This window comes from Buteo buteo, chromosome 6 (genome assembly GCF_964188355.1).
Source record: "Buteo buteo chromosome 6, bButBut1.hap1.1, whole genome shotgun sequence".
Taxonomy (NCBI): domain Eukaryota; kingdom Metazoa; phylum Chordata; class Aves; order Accipitriformes; family Accipitridae; genus Buteo; species Buteo buteo.
The window spans coordinates 30,097,526-30,121,605 of NC_134176.1; the positions used below are offsets into that span (position 1 = coordinate 30,097,526).

The 24,080-nt window shown below is 42.5% G+C and overlaps 1 protein-coding gene and 1 long non-coding RNA gene across 3 annotated transcripts in view; one reads left to right on the forward strand and one right to left on the reverse strand.

Annotated features, from left to right (window-relative positions):
- Positions 1–5,042, reverse strand: part of NPAS3 (neuronal PAS domain protein 3) — a 623,235-nt gene extending 618,193 nt beyond the window's left edge. For both annotated transcript variants that reach the window (XM_075030304.1, XM_075030305.1), the window contains exon 1: positions 4,944–5,042. In XM_075030304.1, the coding sequence (XP_074886405.1) occupies positions 4,944–4,993 (50 nt within the window). In that variant the 5' untranslated portion in view covers positions 4,994–5,042. The remainder of the gene's footprint in view (positions 1–4,943) is intronic.
- Positions 5,043–9,626: 4,584 nt separating this feature from the next.
- On the forward strand, positions 9,627–19,843 carry LOC142032120 (uncharacterized). Its single transcript, XR_012650741.1, has 3 exons — positions 9,627–9,734; positions 13,030–13,132; positions 18,587–19,843. It is a non-coding gene; the product is annotated as an uncharacterized LOC142032120 (long non-coding RNA).
- The last annotated feature ends 4,237 nt before the right edge of the window (positions 19,844–24,080 follow it).

A 24,080-nucleotide genomic window follows, 5' to 3' on the forward strand; every position in this document is an offset into this window, starting at 1 on the left:
AAAGACAGGGTCCAGTTCTGCCAAGTTACAGACACAAATACTATCCTACCCTTACCGTACCTTCTTTGTCCTGTGTAATATACTACTATAGCATACAAAATTAATGAATATTTTTACTGCTCAAAGTCCTGTTCAAATCAATGGCACAACAGTCCTATTCATTTGACTAGGACTTTGTGTATTGCAAAACTACTGCTTGAGGTTGTCACAGAACAAAGCTCTAGTCATATAAGACATGGCAGCAACCATTATATTCTTACTATGGCACATCTTCTTATGCAGCAAAATGCAATATTATTACAAATTATCCTTATTATGCAAAGTCCTATTAAACAAAAAGTCACGCACCTCATTCGCACTAATGGGACTTTGTATGTTAAAGACAACATGCAGTAGCCTTATAAATATTACATAGGAAGAAATTGCCTCTTCTGAAAAAATGCAATTATTATGAAATGAATTTTCAAAACATTTCCTCTCATGGCCATAAATCTTTGGCAGCTTCTTTTAAAAAAAAAAAAAAAAAAAAAAGGCCAACCATAAACAAACAAACAAACCAACCAAAGAAACAAATGACTGGGGTGAAAATGTGAAGTCTTGGCTATGTACCTGAAAAATACCTTATGTTTAAAATATAAAAACAAATTTCCAGGCTGGCATCCTGCAGAACAAGTTTGCTGAATTCATTTTGAAACAACATGACTAATGCTGAAATCTTATCTCACATGAGGTGCTTTTACACCTACAAGAGGTACTAATGACAATAATATAAAATGAATCTGATGGACTGACTGAATGTAAGGTTTATTCACATGAGATGAGATTTCAGGAAATGGTCTCATAACATTAAATTCTAAAAAAACAATTACTTAATTGATATCAAATGAAATTCTGCCACGTTTGTAAAACAGCTTCACCTTACTGACCTCAATGGGAGCAGAATCAATCCCAAAATGTTAATAAAATGGTAACAGTTTTCATGGTCAGTATCAGTTATTCAAAATTCTTATTGTAGAATATATTTTCCAATAAAGAGGGTATTGTTATAAAGATCGTTTTATGAAACAAACATTTATTTAAACATTATACTTTTTAGGAAGGACGGGGATGAAACTAATGCCTAGAATGTCAATTTTCAACAACTGTTTTACGTCACTCTTGCAGTAAAACTCCCATCTGGGCTGGCAACTTGTGTGCCAAGTTTCAAACAAATGTGATTTGAAACTGCTAGTATGTTAGACTCCGAATTTCAAGTGAGACACTAATAAAAGGAGATGGGTGTTGACAATATATCCCGATATTCTCTTAAAAATGTCTATGGTTCTGGGTGCTGTATTAATCTGTTAGCAAAACTCTCTAATTATTTATAAATTATTTATAATACAACATTAGAATGTCGCTAAATTGGTACAAAACAAGCTAACTGGATATAACTTGTTAGAAAAAAACTTGTGCTGTAAAGAATGTAGAAACAGTGCTGCAGACAAAACCTTGTTATTCAGAATCCCATTTGTTACTGAAAATATGTAATATAACTTTTGTTGATCAATACTCTCATGTAAGCTCTAAATAATGTATGATTCCGGTGGAGAAAAATGCAGCAAATCAAATATGGTGGGAGAATGTTTCAAATTATGAAGAGTAGTATGACTGCTAATCCATAAATTAGAAATCAGAAAGATTGTTGTAATGTGGGAGGGCTCTATTTAATAAAGGTCATTATAACTCCTGGCTCTAGAGCTATAAGATCTAATATCCTCTCTGGTAGCTCTATGATATGCCCATGCATTACTGTTCTTGTTGACAGTCTGTTGCCTTGGAAATATTTCATTATTTCAGTTTTTCCATTTGTAGACCCTTGGCCTTGTGATATGAAGGCCACCCTATTTCATATTTTCGATTATCATTTAAGCAATCTTCTGGAGCTATTTATATAAAAGCAAGTGTTAGACAATGCATATCATCATTTATCACTGCTATGTTTAAGCTCATGCTCTAGAAAGAAATGCCAAAATAAAGGTTTTTTTCTCTTTCACTTTAAACCAATAGCACTCTGATATTATGATATGCTTTACAAATCAATGCTGGCATATCATATGCATGACACTTCTGTCTATTTAATTTTCTTGGTTATATATCCACACAATTGAAAAATCCTAAACTGCTACTGTAACTGTAAAATTTGCTAACACTCATAGTTTAAAAGAAAAGCAAACAAATGTAAGTGTGCAACTTTTCAAACATTCTTTAAAAAAACTAAACAGGTGAAAAAAAGTTTCAAAACAATTCAAGTGCTTGGTTGCATCAGAGACTGCTTCTTTTTACATTTGTTTTGTAATCACTAACCCCTTGCTTGAAAAAATGTAACACAATCTACCTAAATATTGTGGAAGTGAAGACTAAACAAGGAATGTACACAAAGTTCACTTGCAGGATTCTTAATCTTGAGAACTAGTTTACTGAAGCAGTAACTAAGAAGAGACTGCAAAACCCCTTAAGTAACTGATACGCACCTGTATTTCAAACAGCTTGGCGCACACAGCTGAAAAGATGTGTACAAAGCTTAAATAAACAGCTACACGCAAGATTTCAGCAGCACATTACATAACTTTTAATAAAATGTATGAGTGGCTGTTTATTGAAGCATTGATCGATCTTCTCCAAACTTTTTTTTAAACAACAAACAGATTGCTGTTATTTCTGCTACAAAAAAAATGTCATCAACTTCTACATGTAATATTTATACCTAAACTGTTCAGAGCATTGTAAAGAGTGATAACAAAGTGAACCTTAAGGGCAAAAAACAACTGCTTGGACACTAGGCCAAGTTTGTGGCTATTAGTGTTCTAGGAATTTAGACTACTTTTTTCCCCTGAAATGATTACTCCTCCCACTCCCTACCGGGAAAAACTACTCCGATCCAACCTTTAAAATGACAGCATCAGAGCTGAACAAGAAGATGCTATTAAAGGGCATTAAATTAAATACAGTATATCCTCCTACAACTTCAATCAGAATTTCAGACCAAGTGTTATTTAGTTCAGCTCTCAAGTGGAGCAGAATAACAAATCGCGCACTTTGATTTACCTTCTCCGAATGCCAAATGGAGACAGGTGATAAAGAAAGCACTCATGCACAGGCTATGAAGTTTCTCCTAGAAATTAATTCTATCTTCAAGATTCCTATCTCAGAGAAATTCCCAAAATGGCACACAAATATGCTTCTGCTGGAGAGATTACTGAAGCTATCCTGGCAAATACACTTAGCACTAATATAGTACCATTCTCAGAAAGAAGACAGCAGAATTGTGTGTTGGGGGGGACAGGACTTATTGATACAAATTGTTTTTCCAACAAAGAACTCTGCAGAAGAAAAGCCTGCTGCTATAAGTGTTATTAAGACAGTAGAAACATCTTTGCAGCCACTGAAATGGAGATTTTTTTAAAAAAAATATATAGTTGAAGATGAAAATCTGTAAGTTAAGCCATTGACTTCTAAGGATGCACTGTTTTCCCATTACACGTATCTCCAAATTCTGCTACATATCAATATAGCCTTGTCAAAGTGCAACAGTCAATATTAATGCATCTAACACAGCCGCACTAACACTTCAGTGGCAAATATGAAATGTATGGTTTTCTGATACTGGGCAGCCTGCTTCCTTAGGAAAAATGGCATAGCTATTTAGATAAAATCTGTGGGGTTTGGCAGTTGTACTAGAAATGCTGATCATAGTAAAAAATGTAAGTTTGAAATTAAGATTAAAATGAGCCTGATTCCCTAGACTTTGTTTAAATATTTTTCAGACTTACTTGTGCTGTGAAATATAAACCGAGTAACACATGATCCAGCTACTTTTAAAAGCTGTCTAAATGTTAATTTCCATTTTTACAACTAACCAGGAACCTTCCTCACCCCTCACCCTCAAGTTCACTTGTAACGCTGAACGGGGGGGGGGGGTGTTGGAAAGCCCACCCCAAACCCTCTGGCTGCTCTCCTTCTGGGCAAACGTCTCATCGCAGTGTAGCAACGGAGCTTTGAATACTTTTGTAAGAATCACAAAGTAACATCACATGAACTTGTACTCTTGTTTCCTACCAGTCACTTCTAGAAAGATTCACTTTACTAGAACAAATCCGCTACGGGCAATTCGTGTCACCAGCAGAGCAGATTAATAGCAAGCACTCTCCCCCAACAAAAGTATATGGGGCAGGCGGCGGGCCGGGAAGCAGACGGGGGGGAGCACGATCCCCCCCCCGGCCCCCGCCTCCCTCGCCGGGCCCCGCGCACCGCCGCACCGCCTCCGCGCACCGGCTCCGCTCTGCCCACCCCGAGGGGCGCCGGCGGGGCGGGGGGGGGGACCCAGGCCGGGCCGGGCCGGGCCGGGCAGCCCCGCGGCGCAGCTGGCGGCGCGGCCCCCCCCCCCGCTCCGGCCTAGCCGCACTTGAACCGCACCGGCGGGGCCGGCCCCTCCGCCCGGCGAGCCGGGCCTGGCGCGGCGCCCCGCCGCCCCCGGGGCCGCCGAGCGGCGGGGGCCGCCCGGGGGGGCCTCCCGCCTCCGCGCACACACACACACACACACGCACGCACATACACACAGACGCCCGCTCGCCAACGCGCCCCGCCAAGCACCGGCTCCGGCAAGCCGCGGCGGTGCGGCTGCTGGAGCGGGGCTGCTGCTGCTGCGCGGCTCGCCCTCTGTGTGTGGTGTGTGTGCGCGCGTGTGTGTGTGTATGTGTGTGTGTGCGTGCGTGCGGCTGGCGGTACGCACTAGGAGGAACTCCCGGTGCCCGGCTGTGCGAGCAGCGGGTGCCGGCGGCAGGTCCCCCCACCCCGGCATGGCATCCAGCCCCGGCCCCCGGCGGCGGCGGCACGGCACGGCACGGCCCGGCGCTGCTGCGGCTGCTGCTGCTGCTGCAGGTTCAATAAAGAGAAAGTGTTACCGTTCTCGCCTGGAAGGATCCTGCTGAAAGCTTGGCTTGGTGGGCGCCATCTTCCTGGGATTTTTTTTTTTTTTTCTCCTCTCTCCCTTACTTTTCCCCCTCCTGATGTTGGTGTGTGTTGTGTGTCTAGCAGCAGCAGCGGCGGCAGCAATGGCCCTGGTTAGCCAGACAGGCTAAGGAAAAGTACTGAGGCCAAAGCATCGCGGGCTCCCACTCCTCCGCGCAGTCCTGGTGCAGGTTGCTTGCTCGATTGCTTGCTAGCGCTGCTGCTGCCGCTGCCGCCGTCCATAAGCCGAGGAGCGGAGGGAGCCGGGGCCCCGCCGGCCCCAGAGACATGCCCAGCGCAGGCAGCGGCGGCGGCCGGCGGCGGCGGCGGCTGCGGTGAGAGCGAGCCGCGGCGCAGCCCCGGCGGGCAGCCCGGCCGCTGGCATCGCCCGGCAGGTGCGGCACACACACACAGACACACACACACACACACGCGCGCACACACAGACACACACACGCGCGCACACACTCTCTCGCACACACTCGCAGCCCCGCGCCCGCGGGCCGGGCTACGCGGGGTGCCAGGCCATGGGGCTAGCGGGGCGGGGGCGGGGGAGGGAAGGAGGGGAGTCAGGGATCTCCGGGCTTGACCGCTGTGAAAGTATTTCTGGGCATTTTCCAGCTGCTTTCCCCAGCTCCGCTCCCACTCTGCGTGCAGGGGACACAGCCTCCGCTGCCGGCGCAACAACGCCACTCAGTTGCAGTTTCGCACACTTTCCTCCTCTGGAGTCTGGGCTCCAGCGGGGAAGAGGGGCTGAGGGAGGCGAGGACTCTCTCCGCAACTCTGCGGGCGCACACGGCGGGCGGGCGGCCTGTCCCCCCGTGGGCTCCCACGGCGGAGGACGGGCCCGGGCGGGGGCGCGGGCGGGCGGGGGGCGGCCGGCCGGGGGAGGCAAGCGCCCTGCGGCCCGCAGGGCCGTACGCGGCGGGTGCCCGGCGCCCGCCCGCGGGGGCGGCGTGGAGCCGGGGGGACCCCGCGCACCCCCCCGGCCCCCTCCGAGAACGTGCGCGCACGTCCTGAGAGTAGGCGCTAGCTGCGGGCGGCGTGAAGGGCGTAATGCTGGCAACGTTAACCGGGAGCGATGACCCGCTTTGTCGGGAAAGGGTGTAGCACTTCACGCCGTTTTATTGGAGATCATGAAACTAATCATGAAATAAAGGAGCGGGGAAAAGAAACCGCTACCTTAATTGTTCCTCCCAGGACAACGGGAAAACCCGAGCGCTGAGGGCTTTTAAAGAAGGAATCGCTCCTTCCCTAAAAGCTTTCCATCTCCAAGGTAACTTTGTGGCTGCTCTGCTGCTGCCTTGGAAGTACAGCTTCCCGGGCCTGATCCTGCTCCCAGGGAAAATCCAGCGGGCTTCCCTGGGGAAAGGAGCAAGCCCCGAAAGCCGGGGGGGGGGATGGGATTTATTCACGAGAAACGTTTCCGCGACAACTCCAAAAGTTTGGAGGGGGGGGGGGGGGAAACTCGTGCGTGAGGCGCAGAGGAGAGCCGGTGGGGAATGAGTTAGCAAAGCACCTGGAAGTTTGGATGCGGGGCGTCGTCCTCCGCGCACCGGGGGCCGGAGGGTTTCTTCCCGCGGGAGGCAACCGGGCCGGCGTAACTCTGCGCGGAGCGGCTCGGGCCGCCGGCGCAGTCCTGAGGCGGGGGGGGGGGGGGGAGGGGGTGGGTAGCCGCCGCCCGCCCCGCGCCGCGCACGTGCGGCCTCCGCGCGGCCGTTGCGCACGTGCGCGGCCGGCGGCGGGATGGCGGCCGCCTGGCCTCGAGTGGCGCGAGCCCGCGGCGGCGGGAGCCCCGGGGCGGCGCGAGGCGGTGGGGGGTGCAGGTGGAGATGAAGAACTGGGGGCGGGGGGGAATCTAGAAAGTGCCACATGCCGTTCCCTGCCGGCAAATCTGTCTCCTCGCCTCCAAAAAGAAAGAAAAAAAAAAGTTAACAGGTGTCACCTCGGCTTTGGCAATAGCATAAGAAAGTGTCGGTGCCTGCTATATTTCAAGCGTTTCCAGAAAGCACGAAGAAAAATCGTTCGACGTAAGGCACGCTGTTCTGTCGATAATATAGAGTAAAAATTTGGAAGAAGTGCAAAAATGTTTCCCCTTGTTAGGTTAGTGTGCGAGACATCCAGACTGGTCTGGATTCCCGTTAGTCAAAGTACTTGGATATCTGCTAAGCACTATTTGGATTAGAGGTGTTAGTAGTTTGCCAGAGAAGTATTGCTTTTGTAACTTCTTCCTGATTACAAACTGACATAATCCAACTATTAAACGCAAAGTACTAAAAAATTGCATGCTGCCTTGTCTATATATTTCTGTTTAACTTAAAGTCTCCAGAGGTCTCTTTCATTTGTCTAGAAGCCAATCTGACATTTCTGACCCTTGACTTCCCCACTTCACAGACTAAACTATTGTGATTGCTGCCTGTACTTCCTCGTTAAAGTGTCCGTCAGTTTCCATTGTAATTTAAATATTTTATAAGTGACAAAAATCATACAGAAACCATGAAAAGAAATAAACTTTAATCCAGTCTTCATATCTCTCACATTCAAGCTCATATATATATATATATATGAGATGAGAAAGATCGGTGCGTTCGCTTGAGCAAAACAAGACTCGTGCTTAGTTTCAAATGTTTCTCAGCTAAGAAAGTGCTTAGGCATCATCAGGGATTATTTCAGGAGAATCAGCTTCCTATTAATTTTTCATTTAATAAAAGCTACAAAAGTTACCACCAAACGCTTTCTGTCATGGGCATCAAATGGAAAATACATCATGTGTTTTCCAAAACTATAGGAAGCAACTCAAAGTTGCTGAACAACAAAACAGGCAATGGTCTATTATCTAAATGTGGCTCCTAAACCAATTAAGTTTGAAATATTATGCTGAAACTTCCTATGATTTTTTTTCTTTTACATTATAGAGATATTTAGTTTGGGTATTTGAGATTATACCGCATTTTTCTCAGTATTTAATTTAAGGCAATAGTGGAAAGCAAGATACTTGGGACAGTGCCATTTTTATTGCATTTAGAGAAATGTAAATGTTTTGTTCCGATTTCAGCCTACATTTATCTGCTGTCATCTACCTTTTTTTTTTTTTTGAGGATTCGGCTCCGGTTATAAGCTTATGATAGAGAAAACTAACAGATTCAAACTTCAGGTTTTGCCTCGTAGAAGCACAAAGAAATGTCAGGTAATTAATTAAGCTTCATGTTAGTATCAGCACATATCGATGAATTGTTAGGGGAAATGGGGAAGGTCTTTAAACTTCATTATGACTTACTGCCAACTTTCTACGCTTTGCTTCCTAAAGGCGCTCTCTGTGAATTTCCTGCATTTGCATTAGAATGCATTTAAGGTGAAAAAATAACAGTGCTGAGTATACTTAGGGTTTCGTGCTATATTTCCCTGTAGTAACAGGTGACATGATAATACTGTTAAACTACAGTGTGGAATTGCAAGTGTGCAACCCCAAGTGAAAATTGTTCTTTTTCTTGGTTGAAAGCAAATTATCAATCAGCATACCATGATCAATTATCCCCCTGGCTGCCACACACTGGGATTTGCACAAGGCATTGACATTGAGAAATTCTCTTTAGAAAGGATGAGCGGACGGGATCCCAAACTTTGCAGCAGCCAAGCTAAGCTGCCGGGGTCTCACTTTTTTTTTTTTTTTTTTCCCTATTGTTGCTTTCCAGCTCATCCAAGACAAAACTAGGAGATTGTGTTTACTTCTCAGTGCATTTTAAAAGATGCTGTATTTTTTAAAAAAAGGGAAAAGAAAAAACGAAAAAACCCCTCCCCTCCAACCAAGCTCCCCCCCAACAAACAGCAAGGAGAGATTAAATAAAAAAAAAAGGGGGGGGGGAAACAAAGAAACACAAAAGCACAAAGAAAAAGCAAGTGAGGGAGCCTCAGGAAGAGCCGCACAGCCCTCTCCCACTCGGTGCTCACCGTTGTTGGTAGGAGGTGATGCCCTGGACGTTTTGCGGGTTGCCGTTGGCCGCGGCGCCGGCTCGCCCCATGCCCGGCGCCGCCGGCACCCCCCCGGCCGCCCCGCCGGCCGCCGCCGCCGTCACCTGCACGCTGAAATCCGGGAAGATCCTGATCATCCCCGCGGCTCAGCACCCGGCGAGTCTCGGCGAAGAGGTGCAGCAGCAGCGACTCTCCCTCCGGCGGCTGCAGCAGCAGAGCCAGGCACACTGCAATCCCATTAGTGAGTGGCGGCCACTGTGAGTGAGGAAGGGCGCTTTGATGTGAGCTGCTGGGCTGAGATTGAGAGGAGTTTGGGGGGGCTGGGGGTAAAGGGGGGGGGGTTACCGAATTGCAAACATGCAACGCGTGAAGATTTGGGGGGGGGGGGCGAGGGTGGAATATCAGAGCTACAAAAAAAAAAAAAAAGGTATGTCTAATACCACTGGAGCTGTAGATATAAGAGAAAAACCCAAGCTGAGGAGGGACGGGGAGGAGAGAGGGGGGCGCAATTACTTTAGCGGTGCAGTGAAAATGATGAGCAGCAAATGTTGCCTTTTTTCCCTCCTCCTTCTCGTCCCTCCACCCCCCACCCTCCACCCAAAAAGCAAGTCTTAGAGGATTTCTCTGTCTCAATGAAGTAATAATAAAGGCGGCTGACCACAGTCTGGGCTAGCGCCAACCGTGCGGGGGGGGAGGGGGAGGAATATCCCTGCTCCCAGAGTCCTGAGGAGAAGAGGAAGAGTGGAGGATTGTTGCAGCACAAGTTCTTGCTCTTGGTAACTTGCTTTTGCTTTTGCTCCCCACCCCCCCGCCTTTTCTTTCTCTCTATGAAGGGACGGTTTTCACGAGCGAGGAAATGCGCCGCTTTTGTGCAATGGCAGAGTTTGTTCCCTATTATAGGGAGCTGACTCTCCTCCCCTCCTAGTGTGCAGCAATGTTATTGCTAGTCAAACTTGTAAGGTGTGTGGTGTGTGTGCACGCACTGATCCCTACTGCTGCTTCAACATATCAATTATACCGCCGAGAGCTGCGCAACCCCCCCTCGCCAAGCGCCCCTCCGGGTGCGGCACGCACCGCACCGGCCGCGGCGGGGAGGGCGGCTCGTCCCCCGCCACCCCCGCGGGACGCGCGGCCGCAGCGCCGCGCCTCCTTTGTGCCGCCCCGGGGCTGCGCGCAGCCCTCCCCGCCCGTGCGCTCCGGCCGCGCTTCGCCTTCTCCCCCTCCGCCGAGTGCTTATCCCGGGCCGCGGCGCTGTGCGGCTCCGCCGGGGCCGAGCCGGAGGAGCCGGAGCCGCTGCCCCCGGCCCGGCCGGGGCCGCCCGCCGCCGAGTCCTGCCGGCCGCGGCGCTGCGCGGTGGCGGATGCTGGGAGGGAAGCGCGGAAAGTTGGGCGGGGAGCGCGGGGCGGCGGCGGGACGACCTCCCCCCCCCCGCCGCCTTCCTTCCCCCGCGGCTCCCCGCCTCGCTGCGGGCGTGGGGGCCGCGGCCGCTGCGGGAGGGGGCAGGGACAGAGGAGCCCTCCTCGCCGTGGCCCTCGGCGGGCGCTCCGGGGGCTGCGCCCCGCGTCCCCTCCTCCTTGCCGCTGCAGCGGGAGGCGAGGGGTGAGGAGCCCGTCCCGGAGGGCGGGCGGGGAGAAGAGCGGTGTGCCGGGTGAGGGGCAGCAGGGGAACGGGAGAAAAGGGGACCCCCCCTCCCGTAGTAGGGTCCCGCCAAATCTCCCCGCTCCTGGGGCGACTCCGAAGCCGCGGACCTGTAGCTCCAAGCTGCCGGTTGCTGGAGCTGAGAGCGTCGTCCGTGCGGGGAGAACTGGACTCTTTGCCAGCCTGGTGAGTGGACGGCTAGAGAGGAAAGTAACACGCTGCCTTAGTGTGCACCTTACACAAACGGCAGCTGTACCGCTGGCTCGTTTCTGAGGAAACCGAGGCTCCTACCAAGAGGAGCTGCGTGGGACAGAGCGCAGGTCGCACTCCAGAATACGCACGGTGTTGGAAAGGCTATGGCAGCGTCTCTGAAGGGGGCAGATGTCCCAGGCTGCCCCGTCGCTCCAAAGGCATCGTAACCTTTGCTTCCGTAAATCAAAGCTGTCACCTGGGCCGGTCTCCCCTTTTCCCATGCAACTCGGATGTGCCTCCTGGAATCATAGCTTGGCTCCTAATCTAACAATATCCTCTTATCTTGACTTTTCTTTCCATTGCTGCTCCAAACCAAATTAAGACACACCAACTTTATGTTAAAACAGAGACTGCATTCAAATCCTTTGTATTAAATAGCATCTGTGTTTGCATTCTGTTTTAATACAAAATGCTTTGGATTGCAGCTAATACCAGGAGATATGAAACTGGTTAGTCCCCACATGTTGCACATAAAAAGAATTCATAATGAGCATCTGTGGGATGTGGAATGGATCCCATGAGTTAGCTGAAGACCTCATAACGTAAGAGCTGAGAAGCCTAAGTGAATTATGACTCTCTTTCCTCGCAAGTAGGATTAATTTTCTATCCCACTTATATTCATTATCTATCCTGTTTATACTATAGGGACATCAATTGTTTGAGTGTTAAATATGAAGACTTTACAGAAACGTGTAGGTTAGATAGCTTGCGGAGAAGAGGGGGGATGTTACTGCTAGGAAAAATGTTATTCAAACTCCACGTTTAAAGAGCAGTATTAGATAAAGCTGCTCACTTCTTTAAAGGACTGTGAATTCTGCGCCTTTCTCTTACAACATATTTAAAATGTAAGGTTTACAAAGTACCCTCCATCTGCCTGTGGCCCTCCCAGTGATGTCAATAGGAATTTTGCATGCAGATGAAGGCCCGTATATGGCCTTTAGAGAGCAGGTCAATAAATGGCTGGAGGAATAATTAAAGACTTCTGAGCTGCTCCTTTCCTTTTTCTTACAATATAGTACAAGACTGGCATGAATATAGGCTGGGCTACCACTCTAATTGGCTATGGAATAACACTGAAAGGAATTTAAATGTGGGCAGTAGCCATTTTCCAAATGATCACTCCATTACAGTAGTTTTGTCTGTCAATGTATGGCCAGGCAGTAGAGTGGATGTAATCATGTCCAAGTCCCCATCCATTGATTGTCACTCTCTCCTCTACAGTGGCAACTCTGAGCAGATTTTCATGTTTCAAAGGGACAGCCAGGACAGAGAGCCTGCCTTTAGCCAAGCTTGCTTCAGCTTAGTCTCGAAAGTCACCGCTTTTCATCTGCTTAGGCAGAACCAGGATCTCTTGATATTTAGTAAGATCTTTTATGACTATTGATTAATATCTTAATTTAAGCCTTAATGTAACTGAAAAGTCAGTCTTGATAACTTTGTTTGCGCAAGTAGTCCCACTGAGTCAGTGGAACTGCTGACAAATAGTTTTGTATGTTGTAAGACGAGCAGGATTCAAAGGTAGGTTTGTGAATGTCTACAGAATACAGAAGCATTTTCTTTCTCTTAGACTTTAAAAGATATCAAGTAAAAAACCATTATATCTGAGGAAAAGTCCATTTTGCTTGTATCTTTTTTTTTTCCCCAAATTAATCACAAAGGTAAAATCCAGTAAGAATTTCTGAGACTTACTTTATACACCGATGAAAACATCCATCATTAAGCTTATACTCTGTGCCATATTAAATGGCATGGATGCAATTTGCCACGTATTTCACCAGTGCTACAACATACCATGATGGATTTAAATTAATTCGGTGCAGAATCAAGCCCAATATTTTTAATTTAGTTTATTTCTCATTTTGCTTAAATTATTGACAGGTTCTTGCGTCTAAGTGACATAGTTTTTGTCTCAATACCATATACTGTTGTAAGATATTCTGCAAGTTGCTTTAGTATTGATTAAGCTAAGAAATATTCTAATAGAGTACTGCTGTTTCTAACAATGTACTGAAGACCTTCCTTTCTCAGGGAAAAACATAGTAAAGATAAAAATTAAAAACACATGACAACGTGTAATATAATAACATTTAATATTTATGCTTTACATATACCTCTCTATCACAATTATATATTATATCTTTATTCGCATTGTCAGTGTACTACTGTTCCTTTCTTTCACAGGTGAAAAAATATCTCTTCTCTGGAAATTCATTTCCATTTACTTAAAGTTAAATGGTTTGACTTTGAATTTTCATTATCTGCTGTTGGAAGGAGCCTGTGACAGGTATGAGGGAGAATGCTACAAAGCTTCATTGTATCATCTAATTTTTGCTTCACTTTAGTCAGATATCATTTAGGTAGAGAGTAAAATACTATACGTAGAACAGGATAAGATAGAACAAAACAGAACAGAAATAAAACAAAATGAAAGTAGGATATATAATGAATTACAGTAGAAAAATGCCTTTATCTTGAAGTGATTTTTTTTTTCTTTTAGTTATACTGATTCCTCACTAGTGAGAAAATTGAACTAATTTTATATAAAAGGAATATGTCATAACAGGATATGGCATTTATCTTCCTGAGATAGGGGTGACCTCATCATTCACAAGTGGCGTAGCTATGAATGAGTAATCAGCCTCCCCACCCATTAAGTGTAGATAAAGTCCACATCTTCTGTCTAAGTATTAAATATTCGATTTATTATTTTACAACGCGCCATCTCTACAAGTGTCCACTGACTGTTGCTTCCGCTGCTGCTACCAATATGTATCGTCAGTGTGAAGCAAAAGAAGCTCCTCGAAAGGCGCCCTGCATAATAGTGCATGGAAGATGAGAAGGGAAATGAAAATAACAGAGGAGAAGAAAACAAGAGAAGATAGACCTGCAGGAAAAAAATTATGGGCAGAACAGGGATAAGGAAACTCTTTAACTGACCTATACTTTTGTTGCCTGTAATATTCCAAGAGCTGTATAACATACATGCAGTGAAAATATTTTTCATATTAATACCTCACATATATCAGCTATCTCCTATCTCAAGTTATATTGCCAAAGTTATTCCCAAAGGAATTTATATATGTATAATGCGAGAGAAATATATAGTTAGGAAAGAAGTTCTTTTTACTATTTATCAGCAGTGCACATTAGAGAAGAGCTGCAGTTAAAAAAATACAGTTTCTTTCTAGAACTATATAAGATAACATAATTTTCTCCTTCAAATGATGTCACGTGCTGCATTTTGTTTTCATTCCTTTGTAAATGCAATGAGTGCAGTTTAAAGAAAATATTTGGAGTTTAATTTTAAATCGAAAAGAACTGGCTGTTCATCTATTTAGAAGAAAAACCTCTAAATAGAACACGAAGTCAGGAAAAAGACCATCAAAGCTTAAATAGGAAGTATTCAAATGTTTTCCATCTTCACAATTCCTTGACATGTACTGAGGGTTGGAAGAGCAGATGAGGGAAATGTCTTTTCTGAAAGGTTGCACTGGGAATGAAGGGCAAGATTAAGGTAGCCCCCTCCCCCCGTATTCAAAAGAAAAGCAAGCAGAGAGTAAGATAGAAGGAAAGTGCCTGGGGAAAGTAGCATCACTATCGAAATCATAAAAGATGTATAAGGACATCAGTGGAAGAACTAGAAAAACTATTAGAAGAATGCCCTACAGGGTTATCCCAATGGCTCGGCGATTAGCACACCGCGCTGCCACTGGGAAAATGCAGCTAAGGTTTGAGGCTAGTCTGAGGATCTCGCTCATTGGTACTGGCAGCTGAGAGCCTTACGAGGATGGTGAGTCCACAGTGGAAAAAGACTGATCCATTGCTCACATGCCCAAAGGTATGTACCTAGGCTCTGGTTTGACCACCGAAGCCATCTCAGGAAGGAGTTATCGGGTTTTCTCTATCATCAGCTAGCCTAATTCGCTCTCTGTGTGAAAGCAAAAGAGTGCCTCTGGCCTACTGTGTAATGACAAAGGACAGCTAATCTTCCGAGGCTGGAACATCAGTATCAAAGTCGATTTCTCTTGTGTTGCACACTTCGCTCTGGCCCCAAATTTTAGTGAATGAGTTATCTCTTAGCACCAGAGGTTTCCTGCAGTGTTGATCCCACACACATTTTCTAGCAGCTCCAGCAGAAGATCAAGGGGCAGCCAGCTAGTTTTTCCAGACTCTACCTACTTCTGCAGAGAGTGTGTAATCGGTGATGTTCCTCCAGGCAGTTTTAGCACCTGTGTATCCATTTCCCTTGTCTTCAAGATCAGTGCTATGCCTCCAAAGTAGAGCAATCTGCTACTTCATTGGCAGCAAATTGGGGTCATGGAGACCACAAGTAAATTGTGCTGCTTCCACCTCCACAAAAACCTGATTCATACCACACAGCCCGATAAGAAGGTTAATTCAAGAAAGTAGAAAAACAAATCATGTAGATGCTTTTTATCTCCAGGGCTTCTAAGAGATACCAGCATATTAGCCTGTCTTCTCACCATGTTCAGATTTTTGGTCCAGTAATTCCCTTTGGTGCTGCTCATCCATAAGATAAGTGAAACTTATAAAGGACACAGGGCTAGTCAACACACTTTGCCCATTTGTTTATTTACTTATTTATTTACCTACCTTTATTTTTAGCCCCTTCGGTGTTCCTAAACCAAAATAATTTGCAGAAGCAGCTGTTGGTGTGCCCTGGAAAGACAGCATCAATGGGCAGCTCAAGGTTTTTGACTGTGCTTAGAGGGGGATTCTTACCCTTGCCTTCGCTAAATAGTCATTCCCTTCTAATTCAGAAGAAAGAGAAACCAAACATGCTTGCTTTCTCCTAATTCTTTTTTGATGAATGAATCCAAATTAATTATACATAGAGCAAAAAAAGCATCAAGCTTTCACTGAGCTGTTTCAGACAAGCCTAGTACAGTCCAGTGTAGCCTTTCTTCTTTGGTAGCTACCATCAGTGCTCTGCTGAGTCATGCAGAAGTGAACATGAAACAAGAACATTCACAAGACTACCCATGACTCTGTTTCCTCCCTTACTGTCCAAGTTGAAAGTCCCAATCAGCACCAAAAACAACAGTGTGTAAGTGGGAGCTGGGATCTCTCAGGGTCAGAGGTTGTAAGCATCCAGTGCAGTTTAAAGCTGTGCTAGGTCCTTAAAGCCATGCTTCTCCACAGTTGTGTTTGGGTTTTTTCTTTTCTGTTTCATAACAGCATTATCTTTCCATTCACTGAAGACGACAGTGCATCATGTTCCTGCATAGCAGGGTCCCAGGTGGGTAGCCATGTAAATCTGGGACTCTGCTAACAGTTTCTGAAACTTCAAGCATACATAAGAGTCAGAAATAAATACTTTGATCTTTGGTCCTAATGTTTTTCCAAAAAATAATCAAAACTCATAAAGAAATATGTGTGTCAAAGACTTGAATGCAGGCTAGCCTGTCTGAAAAATGCATCCTTGTCTGGGCACAGGAATCTCTAACAGAGTACCATTCTTATTTACAGCTATTTATTATTCTGCAGTTTCAGTTCTCTCTGTTAAGCCGGTGATTGTCCAAATTCCTTCCTTCCTTTTTTTCTTAATCAAGAAATTCAAGTATTGAACATACTCACAGGAGGCCTTCAAAGTTTAAACACATCTCAAATCTTACTCTTGGGTTAAAAAACGAACCAACCTTTCTAATATTTATACATGGTCTATCAGAAACCTTAAAGAGATAGCTTTATTCACGTCAAAGTTAGACCTCCATCCACATTACCTGCACTTTTGTCATTGCTATCCATACTATAGTAACTATTGAGAAGAGCTAACAAATGCGATGTGCAGCACTCAGCCAAGTGTCCTTACATTTCACTCTTCAGAATTCCTTGCCTGGGGACTTTAATTCTGACAAACCCAGAAAATAATCTGAGATCTTCTTAGTCCACTGCTAGACCTTTATTTTAATTTTCACAGATAGGGTAGCCCACAGACTGGCCATAAATTGCACCAAATTGGGAACGTGCTGAACTCTAAGAGTGAGTTTCTTTTTTGTTCTATGGTTGTAAGTCTTCTTAGCATTTCAAAGCGTATTTTCATTATCAAAAAGTGGTCTGGACTGTAGTTGCCATCTAAATAAAGTTGAATACACTACTTCATTCACTGGAAGTTACTAAAAAAGGCTACCTAATATTCTTCTCTTTTCACTGCCGATGGATCACATTATCTCATTTTTATACACGACTGGACAACATAGAAAATGTCTTTGTCACTTCTGAGACTCACTCTAGCAGGTATTGGCAACATACTGGATAGAGAAGTTCTGGACTCTTGAAAGAAACACATAATGCAATTGCCTGGTCATCAATATATTAGTTTTAAATATTGTGGAATTTAGCCATTATTCTTTTGATTACATATTTGAGGCAACATATATTTGGCCATAGAGAATGTATAGTTTGAATACATACGGATGTCTATAGGAAGAATTTGTAATTTCTCTTAGTTCAAAATTCATTAAATAGGCTTTATCATACATTTCTTATTTTTGTCCCAAGATGGATACTCATTTATCTTTAATAACTTGACAACCAGTAACAACTGCATTTGCTTTATTTTTAAAAATAAAAAAAAAGTTGTTGATTCTTTTACTCGTCCCTTGATAGGACTGGTTGGTGAATGTTAATACTTGTTAAGGGTGTCACCTTTTTCTTGTCCATACCTAATACAGAAGAAAAAGCAAGGGAACTCCTCCAGCCAAACTATCATTTCTTTTGATATGGGTCCTTTTTTATTCTGGAGAAAACCTCCTACAGATTTTCAAGCATATTTCATTTAATATAGATTTGGCCTTTTCAGTCTGGAACAAGAAATATCAGAGAGTTCATAGAAGTAGATGTTATAACAACACCAGCAACATCTGCACAATGGCAGAGTTTATTTTTAGTTGCAACTTGTAATAATCACTATTGGTCTCCTCAGCTTCTCAATTTCTGCAACAATTTTCTGGAAAAATGTTTTTGTTTCAGGCTGTAGCATCATGGGAAATTTCATCATTAAAAAAATAAGAAGAAAAATTACTTCCTTTAACTGGACTAAATCAATATTTCTTCTTAAAATAATGAAACCATATGCAGATAAAAACTATCATACAGGTACAAGTAATTTTGAATCTTTTGGGGGATATCCAGATCATATAGCAGTAATTCTTCCAATATTCAAATGCAATCACTGAATTCATTAAAAAGTTATAATTTTGTCTTGAAGAATGTTATTAACAGTCCATGGTATTTTCTGTGCCATCAATTCAATAACAGCTTTTCTGTGTATCCAGTCCTTCACTATATGCCAACCAAGTACAGCGACTAGATTTATCTGGAATATACTATAATTTATTACTCTTTCTGAAGCTGAACTTTTGATTCTAATCAGTTTTACTCAGCTGTTGTCAGCTTATGGAGAAGTACAAGGGTTGAAGATCTGCATAATAAAGATATTATATGCAAAAAAAATCTTGAATTAAAAAAATGACTAAAGCTGATATATCAAACACCTGAAGTAGAAAAAAAACCAAGGTTAAGATTTTTCTTGAACTCATTGTACATCTTACACTTTTTATGGTATATGTTAATAATACTTCAAAGTTTGCATATCTGAAGATAGGAAGAAGAAATATTCAGTTTAAATAGCAATAGTATTCTTGGCTTTCAGAATATTCTTGTTATGGGTCCTTGCTACTTCCACTAACATTACTCTTTTGCATTTGCTTTTTAGGTGAAGAAGAGTCCATGAGCGGGAATAATGCAAAATAATTTGACTTTTGAGAGACTGAAAGCTCTTCGAACCTATTGTTAAAACAGATGATGCTTGTCATCATTGCAAATCATTCTGTCTTCCTTTTACTTATAAGTCCTGGTATCTGTAATAGACTGTGTACATACATTCATATGGTGATGTTTGGTTAGTAGAACACACACGGCTGCAGTTAAATTATTTAATTTATAGAGTTTCAAATATCTGCTATCTTCACTAGATAGATCTTTAAAAACTGAAAGAATATCCCTTAATATGGTTTTCATTGAAAACAAGCATTTAGAAAAAAAAAACCAAAACAAAACAAAAACAAAAAGGAAACAAATGTGCCATATATATGCAAAACATGCTAGCTTGAATGTACCTTTATAATTACCAAACAGTATTTCTTCAGGTATGGAATGCATTTTGATGTTGTTCATTTTATCATACACACATTTTTCTATAATCTAAAAAATAACATAGCTTTGCAAGAAGATGCCTAGTGACTTATTATTAGGTTCAGTTATCCTCCGCAGGAAGATAAAATTACTACTAACCTTTCAAAAGAGGTCCAGGGTTGAATCCTCACTATCATATAGAGAAACTAGAATTTGACTCTCCTATTAACTTTGCTTAGGTCAGGGGGGGACGACGACAGTATCTTTGAATGTTAAGCCACTGGTTTTCATACATGAATATTCAGAAATCTAGTCAACCCAAAATGGAGACCACTGTCTGAGACACAGCCCTTGTTTGGAAAGCAAAAGTGAGGATTTCCTGAGGCTTCATGCTGTGAGAAAAGGAGCTGTGGACCAGTCAATGGCTTTTTCCACCACTAAGTACTGAAGTTAATGTGAGTGTGAATCTATATTTCTTTGTTCAGAATTACTGTAAATGTTCTCTCATGGAGAAATTGCTCAGTCTAAAGATAATTCTAGTTACACAGTCATTCAGGTGAATTAGTGCAGGGAAACGAAGAAGGCTCACCTCATCACTAATGGACACAAGCAGTATGCAGTGACTGACTCTAAACACTGGCTGTTCTGAAGTGTCCTAGCCTGGATACCAGCAATAGCATCTGCTTGGATAGCAGATGTGTATGCCCTGCTCACAGCTAATTATTTCTGCAGAGTGACAGTATGATGGTGATTAAAAATATATATTAATATATATGGTGTATTAGACCTATAAATATATCTTGCCTGATTTATTTGGTCTGAGCTCATCTATAAATTGTCTGGCTTCTGAAGGAAAATGGCAAAATTGTCTTGCATGTAGAGGGATAGATTTCAAGTTAAATCAGTGGTTACAACAAAAAAAATCTAAATGAATGACAAACTCTGAAGAGCTCAAACAAGGCAAATTGTGATACATAAATATCACAGGGGATGTGTATGCCTTGAACAGATACCAAACCTGAGATATGGATGGATGGAAGAAAAAAAAAGGTTCAGATCACATTTTCCCTCTGAGAAACCAAGAAGAATAAGAAGAGCATTCTAGTACAGCGTAGTGGTTAGAACTGCAACACACCTTATTCAGTCATGAATTTGAGTAATAATTGAGTTGTAGTCTATTCCAAGCAAGCAAGCAAAAGCAAGCATGCTCGTCTTCCCCCAGTTATCTCCCTTGTCAGTTTAATTTCTTGGAAGAATTCTGTAGTTTCCTAAAAAAATGAACAAAACCAACCAAACAATAAAACCACTTAAAAAAATCCAAACAAAAAAAACCCCAATCCCACACAAAACAAAGCATCACACACACACACAAAAAGCATAAATATTTTGAGTATATCATATTGGAATTTTCATATGACTTTCATGAAGGACAAGGAGTGCAGATCCATTTGTTTTCAAAAATGTCATTCTGGGTTTTTCATATTTCCCCTACCTCCCCCTCCCCAAAAAGGTTATAAAAGGGTACTAGCAAAAAAGTGTGCAAGATGCTTCTTTCTTTCATGTGAGGTAATATTCAGTACTGCTTATGTGGAGTCAGCACACTACAACCACAAGAAACAAGTTTTCACTCAAGTATATTGAGATTTGCTTTTGTCTTTATGAAGTATTTATTTGAACATTTGGCCTTGAAAGTATGATAGTGGAATCAGTGGTCTAATGCTATAAAGAATGAGTATTAAAGTGAATTGAGAATAATTTTTAATAGTATTTCATTGAAGTCAGTGGGCCAACATCACGCAAAGTGAGTCTCACTGAAGTTGTGAAGATTAATTTTTTATTTCAAGCTATTGAAGTCAAAGGGAACAGGCTACAGAAAGTTAACCCCACACAGTGCAACTACATTCAATGCAGCCTTATCTTGTGGATTAAAAAAAGACTTTATTAAGTATGAGATTTGTCTATCATCGCTTTCACACAATGTATTAAAAAAACCCAACAGAGTAGTATCACAGAGGCTGGTGGAGTGACTGTAAACAGATGTTGGAGCTAGGCTTTTAGGATAGTTGTACAATACCATTTAACAGCACAACTTGCTTAATACTACAGCATGTTTTCAAGAGAAAAATGTTAGGCAAGATATCACATATCCTATACACTTTGAACAGTGCCTCAAACTCTTGCTAGATAGCCAAGAGAATCAGACTGAAGAAGTCTGATGTCTCATGCAAAGGATAGCAATTTAAAAAAAAAAAAAAAAAAAAACCACAACAAACCAAACCAAAACCAACACATTCACTGCCTTTCTCTCCCAAAGTGAAAGAAACAAGTCTTTTGCCATGAGAGCAAGAACACCTTCACTTTAGTGAACATTTACAGGGTTTGCAACATTTGACTAACGGAGAATAAATTTAGCTACTTGTCATCAGGAAAAGGATTCTTCAACATTTTTTTAAACTTAAATTTAATCACTATTAACTTCTAAAATATTTAGAGGGAATCATGTAAAACCAGCAGATGCACAACTAGATCCTACTATGTTTTGTACGAGTTCAGAGAGACTTCCTTTGCTTTACCATTTCATGGATGCTGTCATTCCCCAAACACTTACCACTGTATAATCACATTACAGCAGAAAACAATGTCAATGGACAAATATTATACACAAACATGAATTAGATATGTAGAGGTATACAAATAGTTCAAAGTGATTACATATTGTATAATTGATGTGCAGTTTGGTTTTTTGTTGTTGTTTTATTCTCCACAACTCTAAAAAGTTCTCTGTGCTCTAGATCTATTTCCCATTGATTAAAAATGATACTGTAGACTTTTTTAATTTTAAAGTACAAGTACAGCAATTGCAAGTTTCACTGAATGCTTAATTCTTTATATTCACGAGTGTCTTTGCAGCTCAGGATAATTCTGTAATTGTGGAACCCCTGGAGTGAAAGTATTACTTAATGTCGTATCAACAATGGGACAAAGGACATGAAGCCAACTTAGTTGGCATATATAGGGTAACAAAAGATAAACAAAGTATATGCAACCCAGTCAATATAGGACTCTAAGTCAGCCAATGTAGATTAGCTTAAACAGTCTCAAACCTGTCCTCCGAAACTCCAGGTGGGCAACGATGAGAACAAAGCAGCAAAACGCTAAATGTCCTGTCTCTTTCAAGAGTAATGGATGATTTTATTCATTCTGCCTTAGCTGCAGGCAGCAAATCAGGTATCTCAGTATAGAAGACATTTATGTAACTTTAAAGTTGCACCACCATATAACATGCTTTTCAGGTCAGCTAGGAAATGTTGGCTCCTGACCAACTACACTAGTACAATGCTCTGTTACATTGCTCACACTGATACTCAGTCTTTTACTGCCTACTTTCAGCAAAGGTTGTGCAGAATTTTTTTCTACCCTTACATGGCCTTGTGATGCACCTTCATAGAAACAGATAGTTGCAAGGAAATGGCATTCTTTCTACTTGTTTCTTACAAATTCACTTAGATTCTTATCATCATAAAATTGGTAATCCAAATCTTTCTCAAAGTCTTAAAAAAGAAAAAAAAAAAGAACTATACTGTGTATCTGGAGATATTCTCAAAAAACTCTCTTCATAGAGCAACATGGAGTTACTGAAAAATACAGTAATTGACAAAGATTTTGAGAGAGCATCCCAGTCAATCCTTGTGCAGGTCACTGAAAACTGGCTTGCTGTTTTTGGCTGAGACAAGTTCTATGTATTAGCAGCTATGCTTGCTTTCTTCCTTGGATAGCACAAAGGGAGGACAACTCACAGTCCCAATAGTTTCTGAAGCACTACTATTGCTGAAGAAAGAATGAAAATTACATTTTGACAGTTTAATACCTTTTAAAAAAATACTTGAAGTAAGAAAGTTAGATGCTGGGATTAGTCAAATCAATGTGACTTGAAATGGCAGAAGAGATAAACCCTAAAAAGCAAAATTTTTCATGGTAACTTTACCACAGTGTTCATTGTAGAAGGGCATATATATAATTATGTATGCGTGGTAGAACCTCTGTAAAGTAATAACTTTTAATGAACTAGCCCTGTTAAAATAATACATTTCTGGGCACCAAACCAAATATGTACAGGAATACAGTGCAAACCTTCTGAATGATAAAGCAGGAAACTAAAAAGAAAATAAAGAAAACTAACAAAAAGAATATTCAGTAGGAAATTGAACTGATAAGCCTGCTTATATTAAGTTGTACATGTTTTCATGAAATCAAAATAAATTTAATAAAAGAGAACCCCTTAAAATTACTATATGCTGAAGAAATGTTATTTATTAAAAATAAAATATTTTCCCTAAGAAGGTTGCTTCTAATTTCATCTCTTGTGCTGATTTCAGGAGAATTATACCAGGAATGCATTTGTTCCTTTTAGAGTATTTATTTAATGATAGATATATGTTTTGCTTTATTAGGGCAGCACTGCACACCATTTGATAGAGAACTAGTCTCTGATCAGCAAACCTTACTGTACTTAAAAAGCCTGACCCTGTGCAGAGTTTAGATCCAGGTCCTCAAATAGTTTTAAGTACCCAACTCTTTTTGAAAATAAGAAGTGATACTACGTAAGCTCTGGATCTTCAGAGATACTTGGTTTTCTGAACTCCAGCGAGCACCAAGGTCATCAAGTCTCAGGAGGCAGCCAGCATATTGATGCTTCAGACATATGCTATCAATCTCACATGACATTCAACTTTTTTCCCCCAAATTTGGGAGCCAAAGCTGGTGACGATATTCAGTCTGAGAATGATGGGACCAGGGCATATGAACGTTTGCTTAGTTTTATGTAACTAATTGACTCATCAGGGAGGAACTGGACTTCCAAGGACCGTGTCAAACATTCATTTTTGCTTCCCTGAGCATCAGATTACCAATGTAGAAGATCCTCAGGAATGCGATTAGCTTATTAAGGCTTTCATTAAGTTTATATCTTCTAGCATCTTCTGTTCTAATACCAGATCAATTTGTTGCTGAAATTCATTCTCATTTTAGAAGGGGAGGAGACCAGGGCTCTAGGAGCTGAGGAAGTGACCTACCTG